Source organism: Myodes glareolus, chromosome 2 (assembly GCF_982192425.1).
Source record: "Myodes glareolus chromosome 2, mMyoGla1.1, whole genome shotgun sequence".
NCBI lineage: Eukaryota > Metazoa > Chordata > Mammalia > Rodentia > Cricetidae > Myodes > Myodes glareolus.
Window position 1 is genome coordinate 37,606,992 of NC_142027.1, and position 23,676 is coordinate 37,630,667.

Consider the following 23,676-nt stretch of genomic DNA (forward strand, 5'->3'; position numbering starts at 1 on the left):
TGGAGCCTCAGCAGTATGTGGAATGACCAGGCAGTGCATGCTACTGTCAGAGGCCCCCAGCCTGCAGGGCATGGCAAATACCCAAGTTGTGCTGTGTTTTTGGAATGCTCCCTGACAGTGAAGGAAACCATCAGAACAGTGAATTCTGTGCATCAGAATTGACAGCCAGGGTCTTTGCTTTCAGACCCAGACTCTGGTGCATCTTTCTTCACTCCTCCTCACGGAATGGGACCATCTACTACCGAGTCCCCTCTCTTCCATACCACACCCCATCCTCCCCGCTTAAACCTCACAGTGGACTTGTCATTGATGCCCTATCAACAACAGTATTGTTTGGTGGTGTCCCTCCTCAACACTTCTTACATACGGTTCTTAAGAGCCTGGTTTCTGATTATTCTCTGTTTTTATTTTGTTTGACCCCAAGAGCAGTTTTTTTCCCTAGGACTAGAACCTTTCTGAAACAATGTCTCCTAGATGGAGCTCTGGAGTGTTGGCTGAGCTGAGCAGTAGGCAGGATTTCCTGGTAGTAGGAGGTTTTTAGTATTTACTAGATACGGGTATTACATTAAACCAGACTCTTCCGGATTATAGCTGCAGCAGCTTGAGTTTCTCCAGTAGTTAGGGCTCCTGGTCTTTTCTGCTGCTCTTCCACCTGTTGCCGGGACCTTGACATTTACCTTTTGCAGCCCCCCAAGAGACTGGCAGAGGTTGAATTTCAGAACTGCTCTGTGCTTGTCTGAGGCCTTTCCACTTCTCTTGTTTTCCTTTATCTTCACTTCCTATTGGTTCCCAGCATTCTTCCTGGCTGGCTCACTATCCCCGCTCATTTGTAACACTGTCTCTCCTTACTCAGATGTAGGGAGAGAGCCCACTCCATTCTGTCAGGGTTCTTGCCTCTTAGGATTTCCTTTTGACTCTTCTTTATAGAAACATAGCATCCTGCTATCAGCCTGTCTTTATGAAATGCTGCCCTAAGTAAATGCCATGACTAGATAAAAATGGTTCTGCACCCTTTCAAAAGGAATTTTTATTTTTTCCTGCCACAGAGATCGGGAGCAAACTGAACTTGATGGGACCAGTGGTCTGGCTGAGATGGACTCAGGACCAATTCTTGCTAATCCTTTCCAGCCCATAGCAGCTGTTATCATTGAGGTATGCATTGTGACACTGTGAGGTTTTATGTGTTAAATGAAACAGAATTCAGTAATGGTGGTTAGGTGTTAAGACAACAGGCAGGACAGTAGAGAATTTCTCCAGAGAGAATTTCCAATGACATTGAAGGTGTACCATGAGGTAGAGGTTAACCACTTTTTCGGCTCTTAGTTTACTTTGGGGCACAGTGATAGAACAAATGCTTGTCTAACACAAGCACTTTTTAAAAATATGTTCAATGTAGTGTAAATGTTATGCCCACATCCGCGAAGTCCCCTCAAGGCCAACAAGGAATCCGAGTCTCAAATGTAAAAGCAAAGAGCCTTTATTTTAATGAGGTTTGCAAACTCGGTCTCTCTGCATGTCCAGTGTATTGGAATAACCAGAGAGCCTGAGCTCAATTAGAAGTTTTTATAGTGGTAAAGGCGAGGGTGAGGTGGCTAATATTTGTCTGGGGTGTCCCTTTGAGGTGTACTGGAAGGTGTCTTTATCTACAGTTCTTAGAGTGTTCTGCTCTTGGGTGGGGGTCTGGTAATCTGTGTGGTTCCTTCTGCAGCCAGGCATTGTCTCAGGGTAGACTACTGAGACTCAGACCTCTTATTAAATTTATCGATGCCAGAGTCCCAGGTGATAATGGTTGAAAGTAAAGAACTTCCTTTGGGTGACCTGCCCAGACTTAGCTTATCATAAATGGACCCCACAGTAAAAAGAGAAATATGGCTTCAAAATATACAGGAATAAAAGTAAAAGCTGAATATTTTATAGTTACTATGTTTGATAAAAAAACTAGTTTGCCATATTAAATGTGATATTTTTTGTAGTAGGATTGATATTTTCTTATTGTGATAATTAAAAATATAATTTAATATTTATATTGTAAATTATGTTATACTCATGTATATTACACATTTGCATAAATACTCAAGCAACAAATCATAAAGAAAAATTATATTTTACTGCATTTGAATTTAGAAGAATTGCTATATAGAATTAAAATACCTAATGGAAACTAAAATATAAATAAATAAAATAACCCTGATGCTAAAAGAAACACACCAGACTCATAGTCCTGTGACAGTGTACTAATTCTAAAATTTACTAAAGAATAATAGAAAACCTGGACATTGGATTCTGAAAGGTGTGAGAGGGCATGGTTTTAAAGGTGTTTAATAATCTTCTCCAGTAGTAACACAATTATTGTCATGTCGCACTCAAATCAGATTAAAATAGTGCCAAGTTAACATTTGTTAGTTTAGCAGAGCTACAGACTTAGAGCATTGTCAGCGACCCAGAGAGTGGTACAGCAGTTGCCTAGTAGACACAAGGCCCTGAGTTCAATCCCCACTATCATCCATCCTCAGAATCACTTAGAAACAAGTGTCATTCTCCCAACCCTGGCATATATAATTGATTCAATTTTTCTGAAGATAAGTTCTGCTTTTATTTTAAAATATACTGACCAGCTAATCCATAGCTGAACTGATAGGAATGTAATTTAAAACACTAAGGTAATTTCCTTCTTATAATAGTGAAAAATTAACATAACTTCATCTGTTGGAATGTCATTGATAAAATAAATACATTATGATACTGCCAAATCCTGCATGACTCCAAGGATTATCATATTCAGGGTGGTGAGTGAATGAAAAAGAGACAAAAATGCAGAAAAACATCTGGGCTAGATGGAGAAGCCACAGCACATGGGAAGCCTGATGTGTTTGTTATGTACAGCGGAACAGGGAGGCAGTGTCATTGCACCGAGGGGAACAAGGAGGCAGGTTAGCTACTTTCAATAGGCAGAGTCTGTGTAGCAGAACAGTCTCCGAGTTACAAAAGGGTCAGGACCTGCCAGGAACATGTTCTGCACACACTGTCCACATTTGCATTTGGACTTCTAAGAGACTTTGCTATCCCTTTGAACCTTAGCCTAGGGATGAGGAATGGAGTGGAGTGGGGTGGGGTGTTTCTTTGCCATTCCCATAGTCTGAGATATTACAGCCCCAACAGGGCTATGCCCAAATCATCAATAGACATTCACTCAGGTTCTCTCGCCCTACAGTGCTACAGCCATTTAAAAATACTAATGTAATTGGAAAATTAAGAGGAGAGCTCATTACCTTATCTACAAGCCTGAGGACCTGGGTTTAGATCCCTGAATGAGGGGTTGCCTGAAGGAGTCAGATAAGAATACAACTGCTTGAAGGGATGAAAATGAAAACCCCGTGCAGATTGACTTTGTCAACCTGGATCAGACATTGCTGGGGGTTCTGATGCCAGGTGGTTTGTTGTCAGCATATTTAAAATACAGTACAATATGGGGAAAGGCTTCCAGGCAACAGTCAGTCCACCTCTAGGTGCACAATAAAGCTTAAGTTGTGGCTACATAGAAACTCCTTTATAGAGTACATGTGACCATCAGAGTGGGTTCTCTAACTAAGAGACTAAAATCTAGTGTGGTCTGTGACTGAGATAGCATAGAGGTCAACAGGATATGAAGTGCCCGTGACATCTTCCCTAAGAATGGGTAAGGGTCTAGGGAGGGAAGATTCTGGGATAATCATTCTAGGGAATTTGGGTGAGATCTGCCTCTACAGCAAAAGGTAGGTGAGGTCTGTTTCCATAGAAAACAAAAATGTCACCCTGCGTTAATATCCACTCCCAGTCTTCTGGGTGGGGAGACAGGCACTTTATCTTATCTCCTCCACTGAGAAAAGGTCCCTGTGTGTTTAACATTCCTGGTTTTCCTAGTGATCTGTGTGCACAAGGACCTTTGTGCCCCAATACATAGAACCCTGTAAAAAAATGGGCATGGTAGAATTTGGCTGTAATACAAGAGCTTGGAGACACAGACAGGGATCTCTATAGCTTGTTAGCCAACCTATCTAGCCAAATTTAGCTACAGATTTACTTGGAGAGCCTATCTTAAGCCATGTGTTCCCAGCCTCTGAACTCAATATACACCCACAATAACAAGTATACATGCATGCATAGAATGCATGCATACATTCATACGTACATATATGTACATATATGTACAAACAAATGTTAATTCAGTTGATGAAATTAATAGGATCTACCACATAATGTTTACTGCATTTGACGTGCTATTTTAAGTACTTTATACATTCATTAATATGGAAGGAAACATTTTAAAATAAAACCTTCAGTTCATTTTTGTTTTATCAACAGGTAAGTAATATATACATGTACACAGAGAGCATAACACTCACGTATGTTTATTGCTGATGTGTGTTTGTATGGGTGCAGCAAAGGCTGAGAACACACTCGTTATAAACAGAATATTGGTCATCTCTAGATTATGAAACTACTGGCAATATTTATGTTTTTTAGACCTCTGTTTGTAGTGAATATTTAGCAGTTAGTGTGTTTTAATGCTATATTCGCAATTCATTGCACATCTCATGGTGATATCAAGTCACCAAAGTGCCTACTTGATTTTTTCCTTGAAATGATCTTAAATACCACCGTTGTGATAAAGATAAATGTATTTCATTTTTGTTAGAATGAAAAAAAGCAAGAAAAAGAGAAAAAGAAGCAGAATACAGAGAAAGAGAATGAGGTTTGCCTCCCAGAACATAAAGTGGAGCAGGAACAAGTAGAGTCACGGAGCCAACCGAGTGGCTGCCACAAAAACAATGACAGTGGGTTGGTGGAGAGTTACAAGGAGGCCCTGTCACAGCAACTGGACAATGAAGAGGAGCTAGACCAGCGATCATCAGGATCAGGTGCTAAATTACATCATTTCCTACCTGCCATATGGAAAGGAAACTTAGACTTGATTTTATTTTTATCATGTTCACAGAAATAGTTCTGTAATATAATACTTTTCATTTCTGTTTTGATCCTACATGAAGTGAGATGATTCAGATTACATTTGCTCACAAAATATTGTTTTCTAGACTTTTTTTGTATTCCCTATAGCTTTGTAGGTTTCACAGATGTTGGATATTGTTTATGTTACAGATAATTTTCATTTTAGAATATGAATTGTTATATATCTGATATGTTGCATATATATTTAAATAGATGAAATAAATTTTAGTTCAGACTTTTTTAGGCAAGATACTTTTATAACTTCGTTCTAAGTTTGTTCATTATACTCTTCAATTTTGGTTTTATGTTATTAAAATGTATACATTAATATAGAGACCCTTAAAATGTTCATGTGTGTTTCTTTGAGAGTCTGTATCACTTCTGTTTTTGATCTTTAAAGAATACTAGATTCTGACAGGTCTACCAATGTGATGTGCTTACTAATATCTACACTGGACACACTCTTGAGAGTGTCACCCTCTCTCCTCTCTTTGTATGCCTTCTGAGTGTTATGGAAATTCCTACACTTAGACAACTAGAGTTGTTTAAAATGACTTTGACTGTGGAAGAAATGATAGTTAATTTTGGAAATGAAGACTTCTCTTACAAATTGGATGTTGGTGTTTTATTCATTAATTGTATACTTTTCCTGTCGGCCTTCTAAAGTGTATTCTTAGTGTATGTAAGTTCATACTTGGTTGTGGATAGTAATTCCCAAACTTGAGTGTAATCAGTTATTATGGTAACAATAACAGTAGTCTCATTTTCATCTTTGTTTTTACTTTGTAGAAGTTCACGTTTTTATGAATTTAAGTTCTATGTCTATATTCTTATAGAGAACAGTAAAAAGAGAACTAAGAAACTAAGAATGAAAAGGAGTCATCGTGTGGAGCCAGTCAATACAGATGAGTCTGTACCTAAAAGTCCCACGCCACCCCCACCGCCCCCTCCTGGTGAGTAATTGATACTGACACTGGATGTAGAAACACTGCTTTAAGCACTGTAGGAAGAAAGGAAGGAGAAATTGGTATTTAGTGTTTTCATTATTTCATGAGAAGGAACCCTTTCCTGTCTGTGTTATGCAGCATTTGTTAACATTCCTGTGTTGTTTTAAGAATTATATGGTAAAATGTATTAATATAACTTTATACAATAATCCCTAGAATGTGATCAAATTATATTCAAAATAGCTATATTGCTGAAGGGGATTGAAGTTTAATGGATTGAGATTTCAAATGCTGGGTTTTTGTATCCTAAAAGTTAATATAACTGTGATTTTTCTCAATATAAATGCAACATGCATATCCACCTCCTAAGATGTTACAGGAGATAATGGGAGCACTGAGCATAGTGGCCCACTTCATACAATTGTTGGTAAATATGTGTGACCGAAATAAATACATACATTCGTGTAGCCGTTGTTCCAAAACTTTAAATGGCAATATTTTTGATTATCAACTTTTATAAGATTCATTTCTAATTTTATTTTTTAACAAAAAATTTCTCTTAGCCTGTGCTAGGCATTATAATGGTAGCCAATAGTTTATCTGTGATGGTGAGAAGAGGTATGAAGTTTTAATTAAAAGTGTGTTGAGAGCTAACTATAACTAACATTTATATAATATAATTAAAATATTCTAAAGCAAATATTATCATCCTATAGTAACGTGGTGAATGAAGCCACTTGAAAATGCACCTGTTCAGAATTGTGTGACTGTATATTCAAACTGATGTAGAATGTTAAGTACATTTCCTGTCAAGGAGGGATCCTCTGCAAAGACCTTAACAAGTATTCATTTAACAGCGCTTCTCAATGTTTTTCTTTTCCTGTAGTTGGCTGGGGAACCCCCAAAGTCACTAGACTTCCAAAACTTGAACCTCTTGGTGAAACACGTCATAATGGTAATGCAAAAGGATCAGTTTTCAAATATCATCTCTGCATGATCCATCCACTTTTCTTTAACTTATAAGTTCACAGTTTTAGTATTTTATTTTTGGTAGCTCTCAGATCCCTACCATCCTTTTCATTATACTTTTAACATTCATTTTTCTTTTCTAATTTTTAAATGCACCTTACTATTATATAATTTGAGTTTTTAATCTTAATATAAATACATGAAGATTCATTCTTGTGTTTATTCATGATAAACCTAAGAGAGACAATTATGTGATGGGAAAGCTTTCCAACAACTGGAGTCTGAGCTACTGCAGTTTTCTGTACTGTGCTAGAAAACTGTCGTGCCTGCCTGTGCTCAGTGCACTGTGTGATCATGAACGTAATTGCTTATTCCAGTACTAAACATTAAAAGAAGTCAAGATCAGCACACTATATAAAATGAGAGATCAGATTAGTAAACCAAATACAGAAAGGTTTTTGAAGCCTTTATTGAATCAAGCAAACAATTTTCCTTATGAAATGGCATACCTGTAATCTTCGCAGTGCATTGTCTTAGAACTCCAAGAAATAATGCCTAAGGAAAGATAGTTAGGACTCACAGGTCTAGGCTTTCACATTGAGCCTAGAATGCAAAAGACTAAGTCTAACTGTAGCTCCATATCTTGTTCATTAAGAGCATCCAATACACTTTCTGTGTTAATGTAATAGAACTATGTTTCCTAAGAAGATTCACTTAGCAGAAAAAGACATTGAGTCTTTAGAAAAAGCATTACCATAAACTCTACATTTGTCAAACTTAACTGATACTATTTGAAAGTAGTCAAGCCTGCTTCTTGGTTTCATTTTCAGAATACTGGGCCCTAATGGTTTCTACATAATCATTAGTGAAAATTTTTAAAAAATATATTTATAAATAAGCGAGTTTACTCTTATACTTCCTGATAGGATAGTTCCAGTAGAATTGGACATTTCTACTTTACTTACTGATTTTTGCATTATAATATTTTAATTGATAATAGGTTTAATCCTGTTTTATTACATAACCTGACTTTATTCATATTAGAGTACATTATCAATTTAACTATTCAGTATTAGAAAATAGTGTTAGTTTGTCCATTTATATTTATACATAGACATAGACAAATGATTTCTCACAAGAGCAGAGAGCTTTCAGGGGCACCTCAATGACATGCCACCATACAGAAGCATAGAGGGCTCTATCTAGAACCAGAACATGAGTGACTTCACAGGCTGCCCCCAGTGACCTACTCCATCTCCTGATGGTGCTAGACAGTGCCACTAGCAGGGGTCCAAGTACTCACGCACATGCTCATGTAGGAAGAGTTTAGAATCAAAATGTAGCCTGCCACTTCTGGACCCTGTCCATCTCATAGTGCAGATGCATTCAGTCTAATTTGAACAGTCTCTGTCGTTTTACCAATCCCAGCACTATTCAGAATTCCTAAGTTCAGTCTCTGAATGACAGTCTCTTAGTTGTAAATCGTCTAAAATAAAATAAAAAGTTACTTACTTCAGTATGAAATGGCAGAGAATAAACATTACTTTCCCAGAAGAGAAGAACAGAATAACAAAGAAGGATGGCTCTGAAGCAAGACCAAAGCCTCATAGGGCAATATTAGATCCTGCTGTTACATGTACAGCATCTAAGACCCGTGGTGGTATATCAGTTCCAATGGTATTGTTCTGTCCTTCACCCGGGCTTTGTCAATTGCAGCACACCTAGCCTTTCTCTTAAAGTAGCTCCCCAGGACCTACAATTCTCCTCGGCACACATCCCATGTTGTGTTGATCCCAGTAGCAGCTTAGGTCTCATCTTCACAGCTTTCTTGTTCTCATTGCCAGAGACTTTTCTCAGAGAATCTGCTATTGCTAAACATGCCCTTGCCTTAGGACGTCCTCTGTACCTCATTCAGCTGCTTCCACAATCCTATAACTCTTCCATTCTTTATGCCTGCAAACCATCAGCACAGGGACAGTGGCAAGTTCTGCTACCAGCTGAAGATAGAACTAAGTATCTCTTCATGGCTATAAAATATTTCTCTCAGTGGCCTTTTCCCTAGTAAGTCACCTGTTGCCAGGGGTTTCTGTCCGTCACCCCCCTCCCCCGTCTCGCAGCCATTCAGTCCCAAAGAAACACACAGAGGCCTATATTAGTTATATACTGGTTGGCCTATTAATTAGCTCAGGATTCTTATTAACCATTAGAACTTATATTAGCCCATAATTCTTGGCTGTGCTAGCCACGTGACTTGGTACCTTTATCAGTGATGTGTCCTCATCTTGCTTGTTCTATGTCTGAGGACTGCAGACTGACTCTTTCCTCTTCCCAGAATCCTCCTGTTCTTGTCTCCCCAACTCTACTTCCTGCCTGGCTACTGGCCAATCAGTGTTTTACTAAAATAATACAAGTGACAGGATAAAAGACCATTGTCCCACAGCACCCCCCCTTTTCAAAGCAAGAATTCCGAATCTAATATCCTTTGTTTAGCTTTTTCTCCAGACCGTTAGCCATAACAGCTTGTAACCAACACTCTAAACAAAGATAAATAGCCATAATCCATTTTTTGGGGGAATGTGAGTGTAGTTTTCCAGGCTACTTTGTACTGATTGGGGATGATGATAATCTTATGGGGACCTAAAGAAATTTTAGAATTTTGATAAAGTCCTGACTGGAGTATTCTGTGATGCTTGATCATCTCAGCCAGCAGTCTTGAAACTATTCTGGATGTAAAACTCAGGCATCTGGGCCATCTGCTCTTATCAAAAACTTCTGGGGTCTTCCTTGATCAAACCTGATTTTTCTTAATCTGGAATGAATCCACAGCTTCTCAATTCCTGTGGAGACAAAAGCAAAACCTCTTCTCCAAAGTAACATATCTTTTGACTTCAATTTTGAAGTCAAGGCATTTTCAAAATATATATATATATATATATATATATATATGTTGGATTAATTCAGCAGCATTTATAATCAAATGTCTTTTAGCAGCTGTTGCTCTTTCCTCAGCAGTCATGCAATTCAAAGAGAGCATAATAGCATACAGTATCAAGATTCTCTGTGTATTTTACATCTATGTGGCTTTATTTTAAACTATTTCTTTTATTTTTCTTTTTAATTTTCTTTCTTTTTTTTTTTGAGACAGGGTTTCTCTGTGTATCTTCGTTTTCCCTGGAACTCACTCTGTAGACCAGGATGTCCTGGAACTCACAGAGATCTACCTGTCTCGGCCTCCCAAATGCTGTTCTCTCTTTGTAAATGAAAGTCTTTGAAGTGAGTTTGTCCTTTCATATTCTAGGCCCCTCCTGTTTACCCTTTCTGTTGTTGTAGTGCAGTGTTTGAAGTGTGTAGCTTCTCTTTCCTGCTGCTGATCTCCTTAGTACCCAGGCCCACAGTGTCTGCACTGGCTCTGTGATGAATGTGCTCTCTTCCTTTTCCAGGCCCTACTGCTGCTTCTCTTTCTTTCCCACCCTTTGCTCTCTGTTCTTAGTAAGTAGCTGAAAGCGTCTAACAATAACCATGCCACAGCCTGAATATTAAACACCAGATAAAATTTATTACTTTTGAATTCTGAATGACTATGATGTGGCTAGCTAGATTCTTTGTGTAATGGCCACTTACCCAAACCCAGTAGAGTCTTTGTTTCCATCTGAACCCTTGTGCTCGTGACCTTCCCTGCATGCATCTCTGGTGGCCTTATCTTCTAGATGCATAGCAAAATGTTCATTGATTTTTCATATATAACATTCCAGGACTTCTCTAGCCAATAGCTCTATACTCTCCCATATTCATCCTGAAAACTAACTAAAAGTCTAGGAACCACTAATAATATTCATCGCAGCAACTTCTTCATCCCTCTCTTACTAATTTTCTGTAGGTTCCACAACCTTCAAAATGGCAGCACACCAGTTCGGGACTATTGTGTTGAAACACATGAGCTGGGAATGGGGAGGGGATCATTTCAGACCCAATCAGTAATAGTGTGTATTTATTTATTTGACATCAGTTAAATATTTGTGATATCAAGATGAGTAAGACATGCATTTTTCCTGATTTAATAGAAAAAAATAGTCCTCCAAATTACTTATCATAAACAATAAGTTCTTTAGTGGAAAACGAGTACTTTTGAGAAAATCCATGGGAAGTTATAGAAAGAGACAAAAAAACTATGGGTTCAAATAGGAAAAGCCAGGATAAACAGGATCCAAAAGTAAGCATGCCTGTAATGCTAGCACTGTTGAATGCTGAGGCAAAAGACTTGTGAATTCCAGGCCAGCCTGAGCTACATGAGAGCCTGTCTGAAAAACTAAGCAACAGCACCAAAAACAGAGATAGAAAAGAGCAATAGTTTGTTTGGAAAATGGTCTGAAGGCATGAAGTTACATAGTGGTTAAGAGAGGAAATTTAAAATTATAGAAAACATTGAAAATGGATTTCTGGCATTGTGCAAAACAGTGAAGGCCTTATATATTAAAATATAAATGCTTACTATTGGTAATTTTTCAGGAGCTAATGGTCATTTATTGCATGGACTTAGTGTTACTAGAGTTAATGTTTAAGAAAACAATTAAAAAATTACTTAGTGTGTATGAGTGTTTTACCTGTGTGTATGTCTGTGTGCCATATGTGGGCTGGTACCTGCAGAGGCCAGAAGCCAACATAGATCCCCTGGAATCAAAGTTATAGATGTATGTGAGCCATATTATTGTTGCTGAAATTGAACCCTGGTCCCCTGGAAGAGTAGCCTGTGCTCTTAACCTCAGAACCATATCCCCAGACCCTCTTCTTATTACTAATTTTGAACCCATTTCTTTCCAATTGTATAGATATATGTCATCCAAAGTCTGGTGATAAATATGCAGTGACTTACAATGAGCTGGTGGATAATTAAAAAACCAGCTGTATGTGGCTTGTGATTTAAACTTCACTGACTTGACAAAAATTGCCACTATCAGATTGAAAGCAGCTTACGGGAGATTTTTACTTTGATTTCATGCATTTGCTTTCGTAATAGCATGTTTCTATAGTCACTTTTTTTGCCTGCAAAGCTTTCTCTCTGTAACAGGTAGGACAGAAGCATTCAAAGAGGCATAAAATGAGAGTTCGTATTTACATTGTGAACACTCTCAATCTGTATTCCACATCATGAGAAATGAATCAGTTTCAGATAGTCAAAAATACCAGCTATACAAATTAAAGAATATTATCAAAGCTTAAAATTATGAAGAAAGTTAAATATATTTGTGTCTTTTCACTGTTCTCCAAATTTCATCTTAAAAATGTTTTGATAATCACTATGAAAATGTTTAGGAAATGAAAGTGCTGTATCTTATATGATGATTCGGTTTCCTATAAGGAAGTAATACAGAACCTACTACAAAAATAGACTAATTTTTTGGAAGACAAAAAGGACATTCTACATATATACATTTGGTCTTTTAATAAAAATATTTTAAAATTCATTAGCATAATTGGATATATCTTATAAATTTATCATAATAATAATAACAAGTAATAGGTATCTACCATTATGCTTAACAATTATAGTTCTTCCAAATTGCCATGTAATATTGTTAGCCAAACTACTTTAGGCAAGAGCCAAAGCTTTTATTTCACTAAGCTGCAGAATCAAGACCTGAACTTAGGTCTGTCTGGTTTTGAAATCCATACTTTAAGATTTTATGTTTATACTATTACTTTAATATTTCTTTCTTGGCAGCTTAGTTTTTGTTTTTTATTTGCATTTGCTTTGAAAATATTTCCCCTCATACATTTCCAATATATTTATTTTAAGTGCTTTTATACACTTAGGCTTCTAAAATAATTTTAAGGTAATATACTAGAAAATAATTTATGATGACTTAAATGTGACATTAGCTTTATAATCTAATTTGTGGCAAAGAAAGAAATAGAAATTTGAGTCAGTGAGTCAACTTAGCTGGTAAAGGCACTTTATATTGCCATGCCTAAAGACCTGAATTGATCCACAAGACCAACACAGTTGAAGAACCAACTACCACACATTGTTCATACACAAACATCAGAATAAGTAAATGTAATATTTTTTTAAAAGAATATAAATGAGCCAGGCAGTAGTAGCACATAGTCAGGACTACACAGTCAAACTCTACCTTGAAAAAACAAGCAAGCAAACAAACAAGTAAAGAGTATGATTTTATTATAAATGGAAAGATTGCGGGCCTGGGAATATGGCTCAATAATAGAGGACTTATCTAGCATGCATGAGACTTTGGATTCAGTTCCTAGTAATTCACATATTCAAAAAGAAAGACCATTTTGTCCAATATATTTAGCAAGTCACAGAACTGTGGTAGGATTAGGTAAGGGAGGTTAGTATGCTTCTCCTAAAATACCTAGACATAATGATCATTTGTTGTAGGGAACAAGCGGGCTGCTTGTCATTCCAGCTGTCCGAGAGGAGCATGTGCCCTTTGTTTGTCCCGACCACCCAGCTAGCTTACACCCGAAATAATCACACAGAAACTGTATTCATTTAAACACTGCCTGGCCCATTAGCTCTAGCCTCTTATTGGCTAACTCTCACATCTTGATTTAGCCCATTTCTAATAATCTGTATGTCACCATGAGGTCGTGGCTTACTGGGAAAGATTCAGCATGTCTGACATGGCAGCTCCATGGTGACTCTCTGACTGCCTTTCTTCCCAGCATACAGTTCTGTCCACTCTGCCTACCCAAGTGCTGCCCTATCAAAAGGCCAAGGCAGTTTCTTTATTCAAACAATGAAAGCAAGACTTGGACAGAAGAACCTCCTACACCAATCATTAGAAAGAAATGTGGCATATACAAATAATGACTGACCAGGGGCTTAGTAGCAGATGGCATAGATTCTCAATATTTTGTAATTTTTTCCTAATGTGAATGTGCAATTAAAAAAAAAAAACCACTAAGTATGTCTGTTTGGTACAACATTTTACCAGTCATTTAGAATTTACCCATGTTGTTGTTTTGGTTTGAATTCATTCATATTTTCTTGGATTTTTGTTTGTTTCCATTTTCTGTCTCCCCCCCCCCATCCACTCATTTGAGAATTGTCTGCATCTTAATCTTTTAAAGACATTGACTGGTAAAGAATAGCTGTGAAAACTCGATTACCATACTGTTTTATGCTTTCCATTTCCCTTCTTTATGCAGATTTCTATGGGAAGCCACTGCCTCCCCTGGCTGTGCGACAGAGACCTAATGGTGATGCTCAGGACATGATCTCATAACCAAGTCAGATGGGTTGGTCTTTTTAATACCAACAAAGTGAACTGAGACCTTTCCCCAAACAGAAAAGCCCTGAACACTGACGACTGGGGCAAGACATCCATGAGGCCAGAGAGGAAAGAATACCCAAGAACTTCTGACCTGATCCTTTATATCTCCATGTTCTGTGCTTAAAGCAGAAAGGAAACAAAATGACCAGAGCATTTGGCCAAGTTAGCAAGATGTAGTATTGAGTTTTTGGTTTACACATGCCTACTCTTGGACATTCTCCTGAAGGAAAACCTCCTCAGAAATGGAGCCAATGGACTCTACATACCTGATTATTTAATAGTCTGTATTTCTATGCATTAAACATGTTTTATAAGGTACATGTACATTAAAAGGGAATTCCTGGGAATTCATAATCTAAATTTTAACTATTTTTATATTTTTTTCTAAAGCTTTTGTTTGAATTTGCTATTGTATTGACTGTGCACTTTTCTATAGATGTGTTCATTAAACTGTCTGGGTAGAAAGTTGATTTCCTTGACAGACATGAAGTGTACAAGCAGGATATGTTTAAACTGGCTTGAGGTATGTTTTGTGATAACATTATTTTTAAAATGTACACTCTATTTTGACATAATTTTAAAATATTTTTTAATAGTTGCTATTTTAAAAAGCAAGTTGTCAGACCTTGCTTGATACTACCCGATTACGTGATTTAAAAGTAGTACCTGAGGAGAGAATTCTATTCTATTGTCATTGTTTGTTTTATTTGGTGATGATCTCAATAAATGTTAAGATATGTGAAATACCTTTTCAGAAACATCCTAAATCTGTTATTAAAATGTGCACTGTGAGGCATTATTCAAACCCCTAAAAGACCCAACTAAAGAACCAGACACTTTCCGAGCTCAGGTGCCCTCTGCCATTACTTTGATCCGTTAGGAGCTTCACTGACTCCTTGGGTTGTTTTCATTTTTACATGCCTTGAAATTAAAGAAGACTGAGAAGGCTAGTGTGAGTTTCGAGAGTTCAGCTTTACAGCAAACACAGTCAATTTGAGGGAAAATGTTGGCTCAAATCTTTTTATAAAGAACAAATTTCAACATGACTTCTTTATTTCAAATAATAGCACTTGTTTTGCTCTTGAGTGCCATTCATAAGGCTCACTCTGTTCTTCTGTCCTTTACCAAAACTTCTAGAGATACAGTTAGTAATAGATTCATAATGTAATATTCAATTGAAAGTATGTCTTTAAGTCAAAGTGAAGATAAAGAACAATTCCCCTATCACATTGCTAAGATTGGTACCTTATACTGGCAATTGACATATACTGGTTTCTGAATGTAAGTCCATCTAAGGTAGATAGACATGATTATTTGTCTTTTAAATGTTTACAGCATATTGTGTTCACATTTTAGCTCACTGAACCTGGATCAATCAGGCCACATTATTCTAGTTAGCATTGAAAGAGTTTCTGTATGGTACCTACCTTGCACACCGACTAAAAAGCATTTTCATTTCTATGCAAAACCTTTATGCAGAATTAGGAGGTAGCTCAAATATAAGGAGAATCACATGAACACAGGATGCTAAATCGGAACCGGATTTTAGAGGAACCAGTGCTCATCTTTTTGGTTATTTTGTAATATTTAAATTCCCTTTTAAAACTAACCTCGCACTTTTGCTATCTTTTAACATTCATCTGCTTTGAGAATAAAGATTTTTAAAAACAAATTCTTGCTTCCTACCAATGTTTACTGTAGAATACAGTAATTGCCGACTCTATTTCTTAAAAACTATTTTGAAATTGAATGTAACATAAACTAGAATCGAAGTTTTCTATAATAATATGTTTTCGTAAAGCAGTGTAAAACTCCTCTAAAAGATGTTTTGTAAATCCTTTCAGATTTTTACACTTCTATGCTTATTTTGTTATATTATACATTTTCATTCTTATTCATCATGAATTATAACATTTCACAGAATAAAAAAATAATTTACACCAGTATCCCATGTATCTTTTTCTTTCCTGATTTTGAATGATTTTCTTTTGCGAATCGATTTATTTTTGCATTATTACTATGGAAAGAGTTAAATTGGTGGATTAAAGTAACTCTTCTTTTTTTATACGAAAACTGTATAAAGATGTTAGAAACAACATTGTGATTTCTCTCTGTGTGTCTGTGCTACTGTACCCAGTGTTTTGTTAACTCTACTTCCCAAAAGATACATTTTATCTTATTTAGAAGAAAATTCCATGTGTACTTACTAGGTAATTCATATGTATATACTACATATATGGTATTGTATGTAATGAATGTGGAGTGTGGAACTGTACAGTATGCTAACTAAAATTTCAAGAGATTTATGTTTCTCCCAATTTTCCTGTACTGAGGCAAACAAATTTATAATTTTTAATAGTTATTTAAGTGTTGTTTCTTTTTTTAACTTTAAGGGTTTGTTTTGGTTTTGGTTTTTTTAAGACGGGTTTCTATATGAGTCCTGGCTGTCCTGGAACTCGGCTCTGTAGACCAGGCTGGCCTCAAACTTAACAGAAAATCCACCTCCTAAATCCTGGGATTAAAGGCGTATGTCATCATCCAACTGAACTTTAATTTCATATATATCTGGTGTTTTGCCTGTATCGTGTATGCCTCGTGTGTGTGTGTGTGTGTGTGTGTGTGTGTGAGAGAGAGAGAGAGAGAGAGAGAGAGAGAGAGAGAGAGAGCATCTATAAGTGTAGAGTTCAGAAGAAGGTCTTGAATCTCTTGGAACTGGAGTTATAGATGCTGGTGAGCTGTCATGTGAGCACTGGGATGCATCCCAAGAATTCTTGAAGAGCAACCAATGCACTTAACTGCCAGGCTGCTATTTCTCCAGCCCCATGCCACGTTTCCTTCAACCAGAAAATTAAGCACTATTTCCGTTAATCTTTATAATTTACTAAAACTCTGAATAGTCTAGAAAAGTTCACCTATAAAAAAAGCCATTGAACGTTTACTAAATGTTCTCTAACTGAAAATACTTTGGATCTGGAGAGATGACTAAAAGTAAGGGCGTGTGCTGCTCTGCTGCTTTTGGCAGGGGCACGAGGCGTTGCGACAGGTTCTCTCTGTACATCAGTCCTGGCTGTCCTGAAACTCGCTCTGTAGACCAGATTGGCCTTGAACTCAACAGAGATCCACCTGCCTCTGCCTCCCAATTGCTGAGATTAAAGTTTGTGCCACTGCCACTGCCAGGTACACGTGCTGTTTTCACAAAAGACCTGTGTTCTCTTCTCAGCATCCACAGCAGGCAATTCATCCCGGGCTGTAATTCCAACTCTAGCACACCTGAAGTCTTCTTTGCTTTTCAGGGCCTCTGCACTGTCATGCACACCATACCCCAATCCATAATTAAAACTCTTCACAAATTATTTAATTTGAGGATCCATGTGTTGTGCCATCATACTCAAGGTATTCATTTTTTCCCACTCTAAAAAGTGAAATCCATGCTTCCGGGTAAAAGTTTTCTAAAGTAGAAACTGCTTTGTAAATATAGTTGTTTTATATATAAAAACTTATAGGTTTTATTACCCCCTGGCTTTTATTACCTGTTTTTGTTTGAATAGAGGATACTTTATAAGTGATGTTCTGCTGATACTCATTTACTGAGAAGTATATATCATCTGATCCAGGGAATACATTCAGACAATGAAGGTTTTAAAGTATGGCAGAGATGGTGAAAATAGTAATAATCTTTTTGTTTTGTAGAAACAGAAGTGTAGAAACATATTCCTTTCCACAAACAAACAAACAACAACAAAAACAAAAACAGTAGGAAAGGGAAATGGTTTCCCTTTAATTGGTGGCTCAATTTTATAACTAAAAGGTAAATAGGATATAAGTCATCAATTAATTGTAAGTTCCATTTATATACTGTTGAGGGAACAGTGTACAACACAGTGAATTAATCGGTGGTCCTCAACTTTTTATTACATGTTTTATCAAAGACCATTTGAATATTATTCTTCACCTCTTGCTACTATTGGACTAGGGTTAGCATGGCTAAGCACCACCATTTTAGTGCATTAAACAGTTGTTTTCTTTGATTTCCGAAGGCTGGAAGTTTAAAGCCAAAATGAATGCAAGATTGACTTTTTCAAAGGCTTCTTACCTTAGTTCCAGGTTACTGTTTCTCTATTGTCCCTAGTGTCTCAATGTATCCCTTTCAAAAACTGTCACTTACCTGGAGTAGCACTCATCCTCACAAGAGCATTTTAACCTGATCAACCCTGTTAAACGCATTCCCAACTAAGTAAGACACTGGGGATTAAAACTTGAATTGTGAACCAGGGCCATTGGTGCAGGCCTTAATGCCAGGAGGCAGAGGCAGGTGGATCTCCTTCTCAAGGCCAGCCTGATCTATTGAATGAGTTCCATGACAGCCAGGCTTACACAGAGAGACCCTGTCTTCAAGAACCAAACACAAAACAAAAACCAAACATCAACATGAAGGTGTTAGAACAAACTGAATCAGTCATACATACGTTCATACTTACCTGTACAACATGCTTTTTATGCCCCCCTATAAAAGGAAGTTTTACCAAAAAAAGAAAACAAACAAAAAAATCCTAAAATGGAATTAAAAAGAGGTCACGTTTACTACTTGTGTGGTGGATTGTCCACAACTGCCTGGACTAACCTTGTTTTCTAACCTTGATTGCTATTGGCTTCACAGAACAAAGAGCTTGCACAATGTCTGACTGGCCTTACTACCCAGTGGATCTTTACCTTTTTGGCTACATGAACAAGAAGAGTTTGAGACATGCTTTGTATAAATATGAACATTCATATTTATTGTTGTAAATAGGCTATAAAATATATCCAAAAGCACTCATTATGCCAAATGATTTAATGATAAAAATGCTGAGATTAAAAAATCTTGCTTAGAGGTGTTATTAATCCTTTAATTTATTAATCAACCAAGTCTTTAAAACTATTATTGAAAGAAAAAAATGAATGGGGCTGGGATGTGGTTCATTTTAGCATTCACAATGCTTTTGGTTCAGTGCCAGCAACCACATAAACTAAGCCTAAAAGCATACCACATATAGCCTCAGAAGCTTTGAGGTGGAAGCAGGGGGATCAGTTCACTACCTGGTGACCTCAAGGCTTGTCTGAGCTACATGAGACACCACCTCAAAACAATATTAACAAGGAAACACTAAATTAAATTCTCATACTTAAGTGTCGGTTCTGTTTCTTATCTCATGTTTTCAGTAGCTCAAAACAAGTCTACCAATAGATTTGACCTGTCCAAGTTTAACATCCTAACATGAGGCTACGTATTTTCTAGGAATCTTTCTTCTTATTACAACTAAAAAGTAGATGAATTATTTTTCCCCAAATATACAAGAGGTGGTATTCATTTAATTATTTGCATACCAAATATTGTATTTTATTTTGCACTGAATCTAAATTCTAACACGACACTTAAATCACATTAGTGGTTAAGGACCATTTTCTTTGCAACAGGGTTAAGAGGCCAGCACCTATCTATTCATATACCTCTACTGACATTTTGACCATCCATTGCTATCTCAAAACAATGATGTCTACTTATTGTAAGATACCAAATCATCTTGGAGAAATTGCAGATTTGTTACAAGACAAGGAAAATGCTAATGGATGGTAATTCCTAATACAATCAACGTTGCTGCATGTTGAATGTGCTGGTGGCTTGGTGGGTTCTTCGTGGTCCCTGGGTCTCAGTTCTTGGTTATAACAATACATTAATCAAGCATCAATGATATAATAGCTATTATATCAAGTCCAGCCACTTACCCTCAATAAGTCTATTTAAAAAACAAAAATGAAAGTGGGAAGCAAAAAAAAAATATTGAACGTGAATTGGAAAAAGGAACAAAAAGGAATATTGGGAAAAGGAACAAAGAGATACACTAAACACTCCCACATGTCGGTCTTTGGGATCCTAATGAAACATCCGTGGTCCCTGGAACTAGGCGGCAATCATTATCTGGGTTTTAATCTCCTCTTGTAGAAGATGGTCTGACATGTTACAACTGTTGAAAATCTTTCAGGAGACAAGTTCCCCTCTGACTGGTCCCCTTCCCTTCTCTCCCATTTCTTTGGGGTCCATCACTTCTACAGGCTTATACACCCAGACACAAATGTCTCCTGTCTGTCAGGCTGGTGATAGTATCAGCCAGTCTTCGGCTCCTAGTCTCTGGTGAGAGCTTTACTCGGTATTTCAGTGGAATATTTCACACTTCCCATTCTAAGGCTGCCTTATCTCAGGCGATCCCAAGGAAAAGCACCACTTAACCCTTTTAGTGCTTCCCTCAACGTGGAGCTGGGGCTTATAAATTACCATGCCTCTGGCTTTAACTCTGACAGCCTAATAATGATAAAGATCGTTAGTCGACTCCACGGGTACGGATGCGAAGGGTGACTTAGGAAAGGAACACCCAGGCTCTCTACTTAGCCCAGCGCAAATTAAACGGAGGTTCGGAGCAGGTCTCGCGGGACCTGTGCCTACGGCGGGATTTGGGGGACTGAAAGTACAATCTCGCGAGAACGGAAACCGGAACTGTAAGGCAACCCGTGAGCTCGTAGCAGAACCCGGAAGTGTGGCGTTTTTCTTTGTTCTTGGACGAACCCTGCGAAAAATCGGTAGTTTGCGAGCTCGGGCGGGAGCATGCTCACTCGGGTGAGGCCCTCGGGCGGAGTGCCTGGGACTGAAGCCGCGGAGAGCCGTGGCGGACCGGGATGGGGAGCCGTGCCGAACACGGTCCTCGTGCTTCTTTCCCCCTCGCTCCCGGGTGCCCGTGCCTTTCGTTCTGCCAACTGGCTCGGCCCTCGGTGCGCTTGGGTGGATAAGTGAAGCAATTGCTGCTCGTTCCTGGAAGTTACAGCAACGTTTATTTCCGTAAATAAACACCGTAAATAAACGTTATTTTGGAGTAATTTTACGTTCACGGAAACGCAGCCGTGGTGATTTATCTGCACAGTGTTACTTTAATAAAAAACAAATCCAAAACTTTTATGCCTTCTGAAATTTTCTTAGCATAGATCCACCTTTAACCTGGGCTTGAGAAACGCCATTTTAATAAGTAGGTAGACTATCAATAATAAAATTTTGTCATAAGTGAGGTGGAGGTGTTGCTCCCAAGGCAGTAAGTATTGTAAGTAGTTCTTTAAAAGCAGGAAGCCTCTCTCTTGGCCGAGTAGCTATTGGCAGTAGGTGACTGTCGCTGTGAGAGAGTTAATTTTCTTCGCACCCATTTCACTTATGTATTATTTTTAAAACGGACACGAAGTTGGGAGAGAACCGTACAGGGGTAGTCTGAGGAGTTGGAGAAGTGTGTGGGCATGGTTATTAATGCATTGAAAATGTAATGAAATGCTCAACGAATAAATACAGATGTAAACAAAAAGATTAAGGTCATGTTAATGTCAAATTTCAATAAATTTGTTAATATCACAATGTGTCGTTCGCAATTTTCTCTTACCATCATAGCTGAAAGCAAAGTCAGACGGGAAGCTCGCCAAACAGCTATGCAGAGTTGTGTTGGACCAGTTTGACAAACAGTATTCCAAAGAACTTGGGGATTCCTGGAGTACAGTAAGGTTAGTGTAATTCATCTCTTGCTGTTTTTGACAGAATAGTGGGAGCTTGTGGTATACCTCTTTGATGAGAGCGGCACCTTGCAGATAAAAAATGTAGTATACACATTTTGGGAGGAAGGGTACAGTAAGAATACAGACAGGTGGATGGATCTCTGAGTTCAAGGACAGCCTGGTCTATGAGCACTAGTTCCCGGACAGACTTCTAAGCTACTGAGAAACCCTGTCTCAAAAAACAAAACAAAACAAGCAAACAAACAAAATACGGGTGAAGGAATCAACTAGCTGCTTGAACTGTAGGTACGGGCCACAAATGGGTTTCAAAAAATGGAGAAAGAAAATGATAGTAAAAGTGAGTGTCCTCCCCCGAAGCAATTACTTTTATCTCTAAAAATGGAACTGCACTGCATTTTAAAACTGTGTCACAACAAAAGTCCTAACCTTGAAGAAATTTTACTTTCGGAAATTCAGAAAATAACAAATCCTTAAAGTCAATGCTCCTTTATCTTACCTAAAGTCATATTTTATTTGGCAGTCAGTCACCATTGTGTCTGTATTTTGAACATATGGGCACATGGACAAGTCTAAATGTCTTTCTTAAAAATAAGCATGTAATGCAGAAAAGTCAGCAGTGGGCCTGTGTGATGCTAAGTAAGGTTCAGTTGGTGGGGAGGGAAGGCTGGAGACCAGAAGGGGGTCCCCATTGTAAGTTGTCCTATGAGCTCCATGCTCACTCATACTCCATGTCCCTGAAGTAAATTCAGTAATTCTTTAAGAGACAAAAACATTTGTTATCTTGATCAGAATGATAGTGAATGGGGTTTTATATGGAGTGCCTGATATGCATATATGATACCCCCTGGAATACAAAGAACATTATATCCCTGTCTATTTTATATGCAGTCTGTTCATGGGAGAAGTAAATGGGAGGGGCATGGGAAACATTCCAGAAACATGGAGCAAGAATGGCGTATTTTATTTACTGATGTGTGTGGGTGCCTGTGAAAGCCACTGGTGGTTTTGGAATTAACTTGGTAAAAGGAACCAGACAATAAGGGCTGGGTGGAGATTGCCCAATATTGCATGCAGTAAAGAGAACAATGTATGACTGCAGATAGTCCTCAACTTAGCTCAGACAGTAACTCCTCAGGATTGTTTTAGATTCTTAGATTAACATAAGATTTCTTCTTTTCACAGAACAGCTTGAAGCATATTTCAAGACAGAAATTAAGTCTTGTTAATAAAGATAATAAAATATGAAGTGGGTCAAAGATTATTTTAGGATGGTTAGATATTTGGGAAACTTACAAATATAATTGAAAATGCAACAGTTATTTTAACAATCCTGCATTTCATAGTGATCCTTCTATCAAAAATGCATAGTGAAGTATATAATGAATTCATGAGGTTTTTTAGTATGTAAACATATTCACATGGGCTACCCTGCGTGACTATTGTATGCAAGCAGTACCTACCTATGTCCTTCTGGGAACAAACTTCAGGTTTGCTTTCAGTATTTCTTCTGAGGTTATAGCATGGAGTTAAAGTAATTTCTCTACATTCATTCAGTTGGTTAGTAAGTAGAAGTGGGACTTTTGCCCAGTCTGTCTTAGTCTTGATTTCCCACTACTGACAGTGCTGTCTCCTACCGGAGATATAATTAGCATACTTGTGTGATTGAAAACAAAAAAATTGCGAGAAGTAGTTTGTCTAGAGACTTTTTAGTAACTTGGCTATTCATACCTTGTAATGAGTTGATTTTCTACTTCGTGTACCCAGAAAGACTTATAAATTACTATTTGACCCTGAACAAAATGAGCAGTGAACCTCAAAGCCATTTAATTAGCTGTGCCTTCTGTTCCATCTCCCCTTTTGGTAGGATTTCATGGTAACTTAAGTTTTGCATAAAC

The 23,676-nt window shown here is 37.6% G+C and overlaps 2 protein-coding genes across 3 annotated transcripts in view; both read left to right on the forward strand.

Moving 5' to 3' along the window:
• The window catches only part of Arl13b (ARF like GTPase 13B), a 59,813-nt gene extending 43,667 nt beyond the window's left edge, over positions 1 to 16,146 (forward strand). Inside the window, exons 6-10 of one of the 2 annotated variants that reach the window (XM_087899775.1) lie at positions 1,047 to 1,152; positions 4,676 to 4,898; positions 5,823 to 5,939; positions 6,820 to 6,888; positions 14,076 to 16,146. In XM_087899775.1, coding sequence (XP_087755901.1) covers positions 1,047 to 1,152; positions 4,676 to 4,898; positions 5,823 to 5,939; positions 6,820 to 6,888; positions 14,076 to 14,152 — 592 coding nt within the window. In that variant the 3' untranslated portion in view covers positions 14,153 to 16,146. The remainder of the gene's footprint in view (positions 1 to 1,046; positions 1,153 to 4,675; positions 4,899 to 5,822; positions 5,940 to 6,819; positions 6,889 to 14,075) is intronic. The other variant, XM_048422587.3, reaches the window with a different exon arrangement.
• A 4,560-nt stretch (positions 16,147 to 20,706) lies between these two features.
• Positions 20,707 to 23,676, forward strand: part of Nsun3 (NOP2/Sun RNA methyltransferase 3) — a 42,989-nt gene continuing 40,019 nt past the window's right edge. The window contains exons 1-2 of the mRNA XM_048422570.3: positions 20,707 to 20,849; positions 21,660 to 21,769. Coding sequence (XP_048278527.3) covers positions 20,838 to 20,849; positions 21,660 to 21,769 — 122 coding nt within the window. The 5' untranslated portion in view covers positions 20,707 to 20,837. The remainder of the gene's footprint in view (positions 20,850 to 21,659; positions 21,770 to 23,676) is intronic.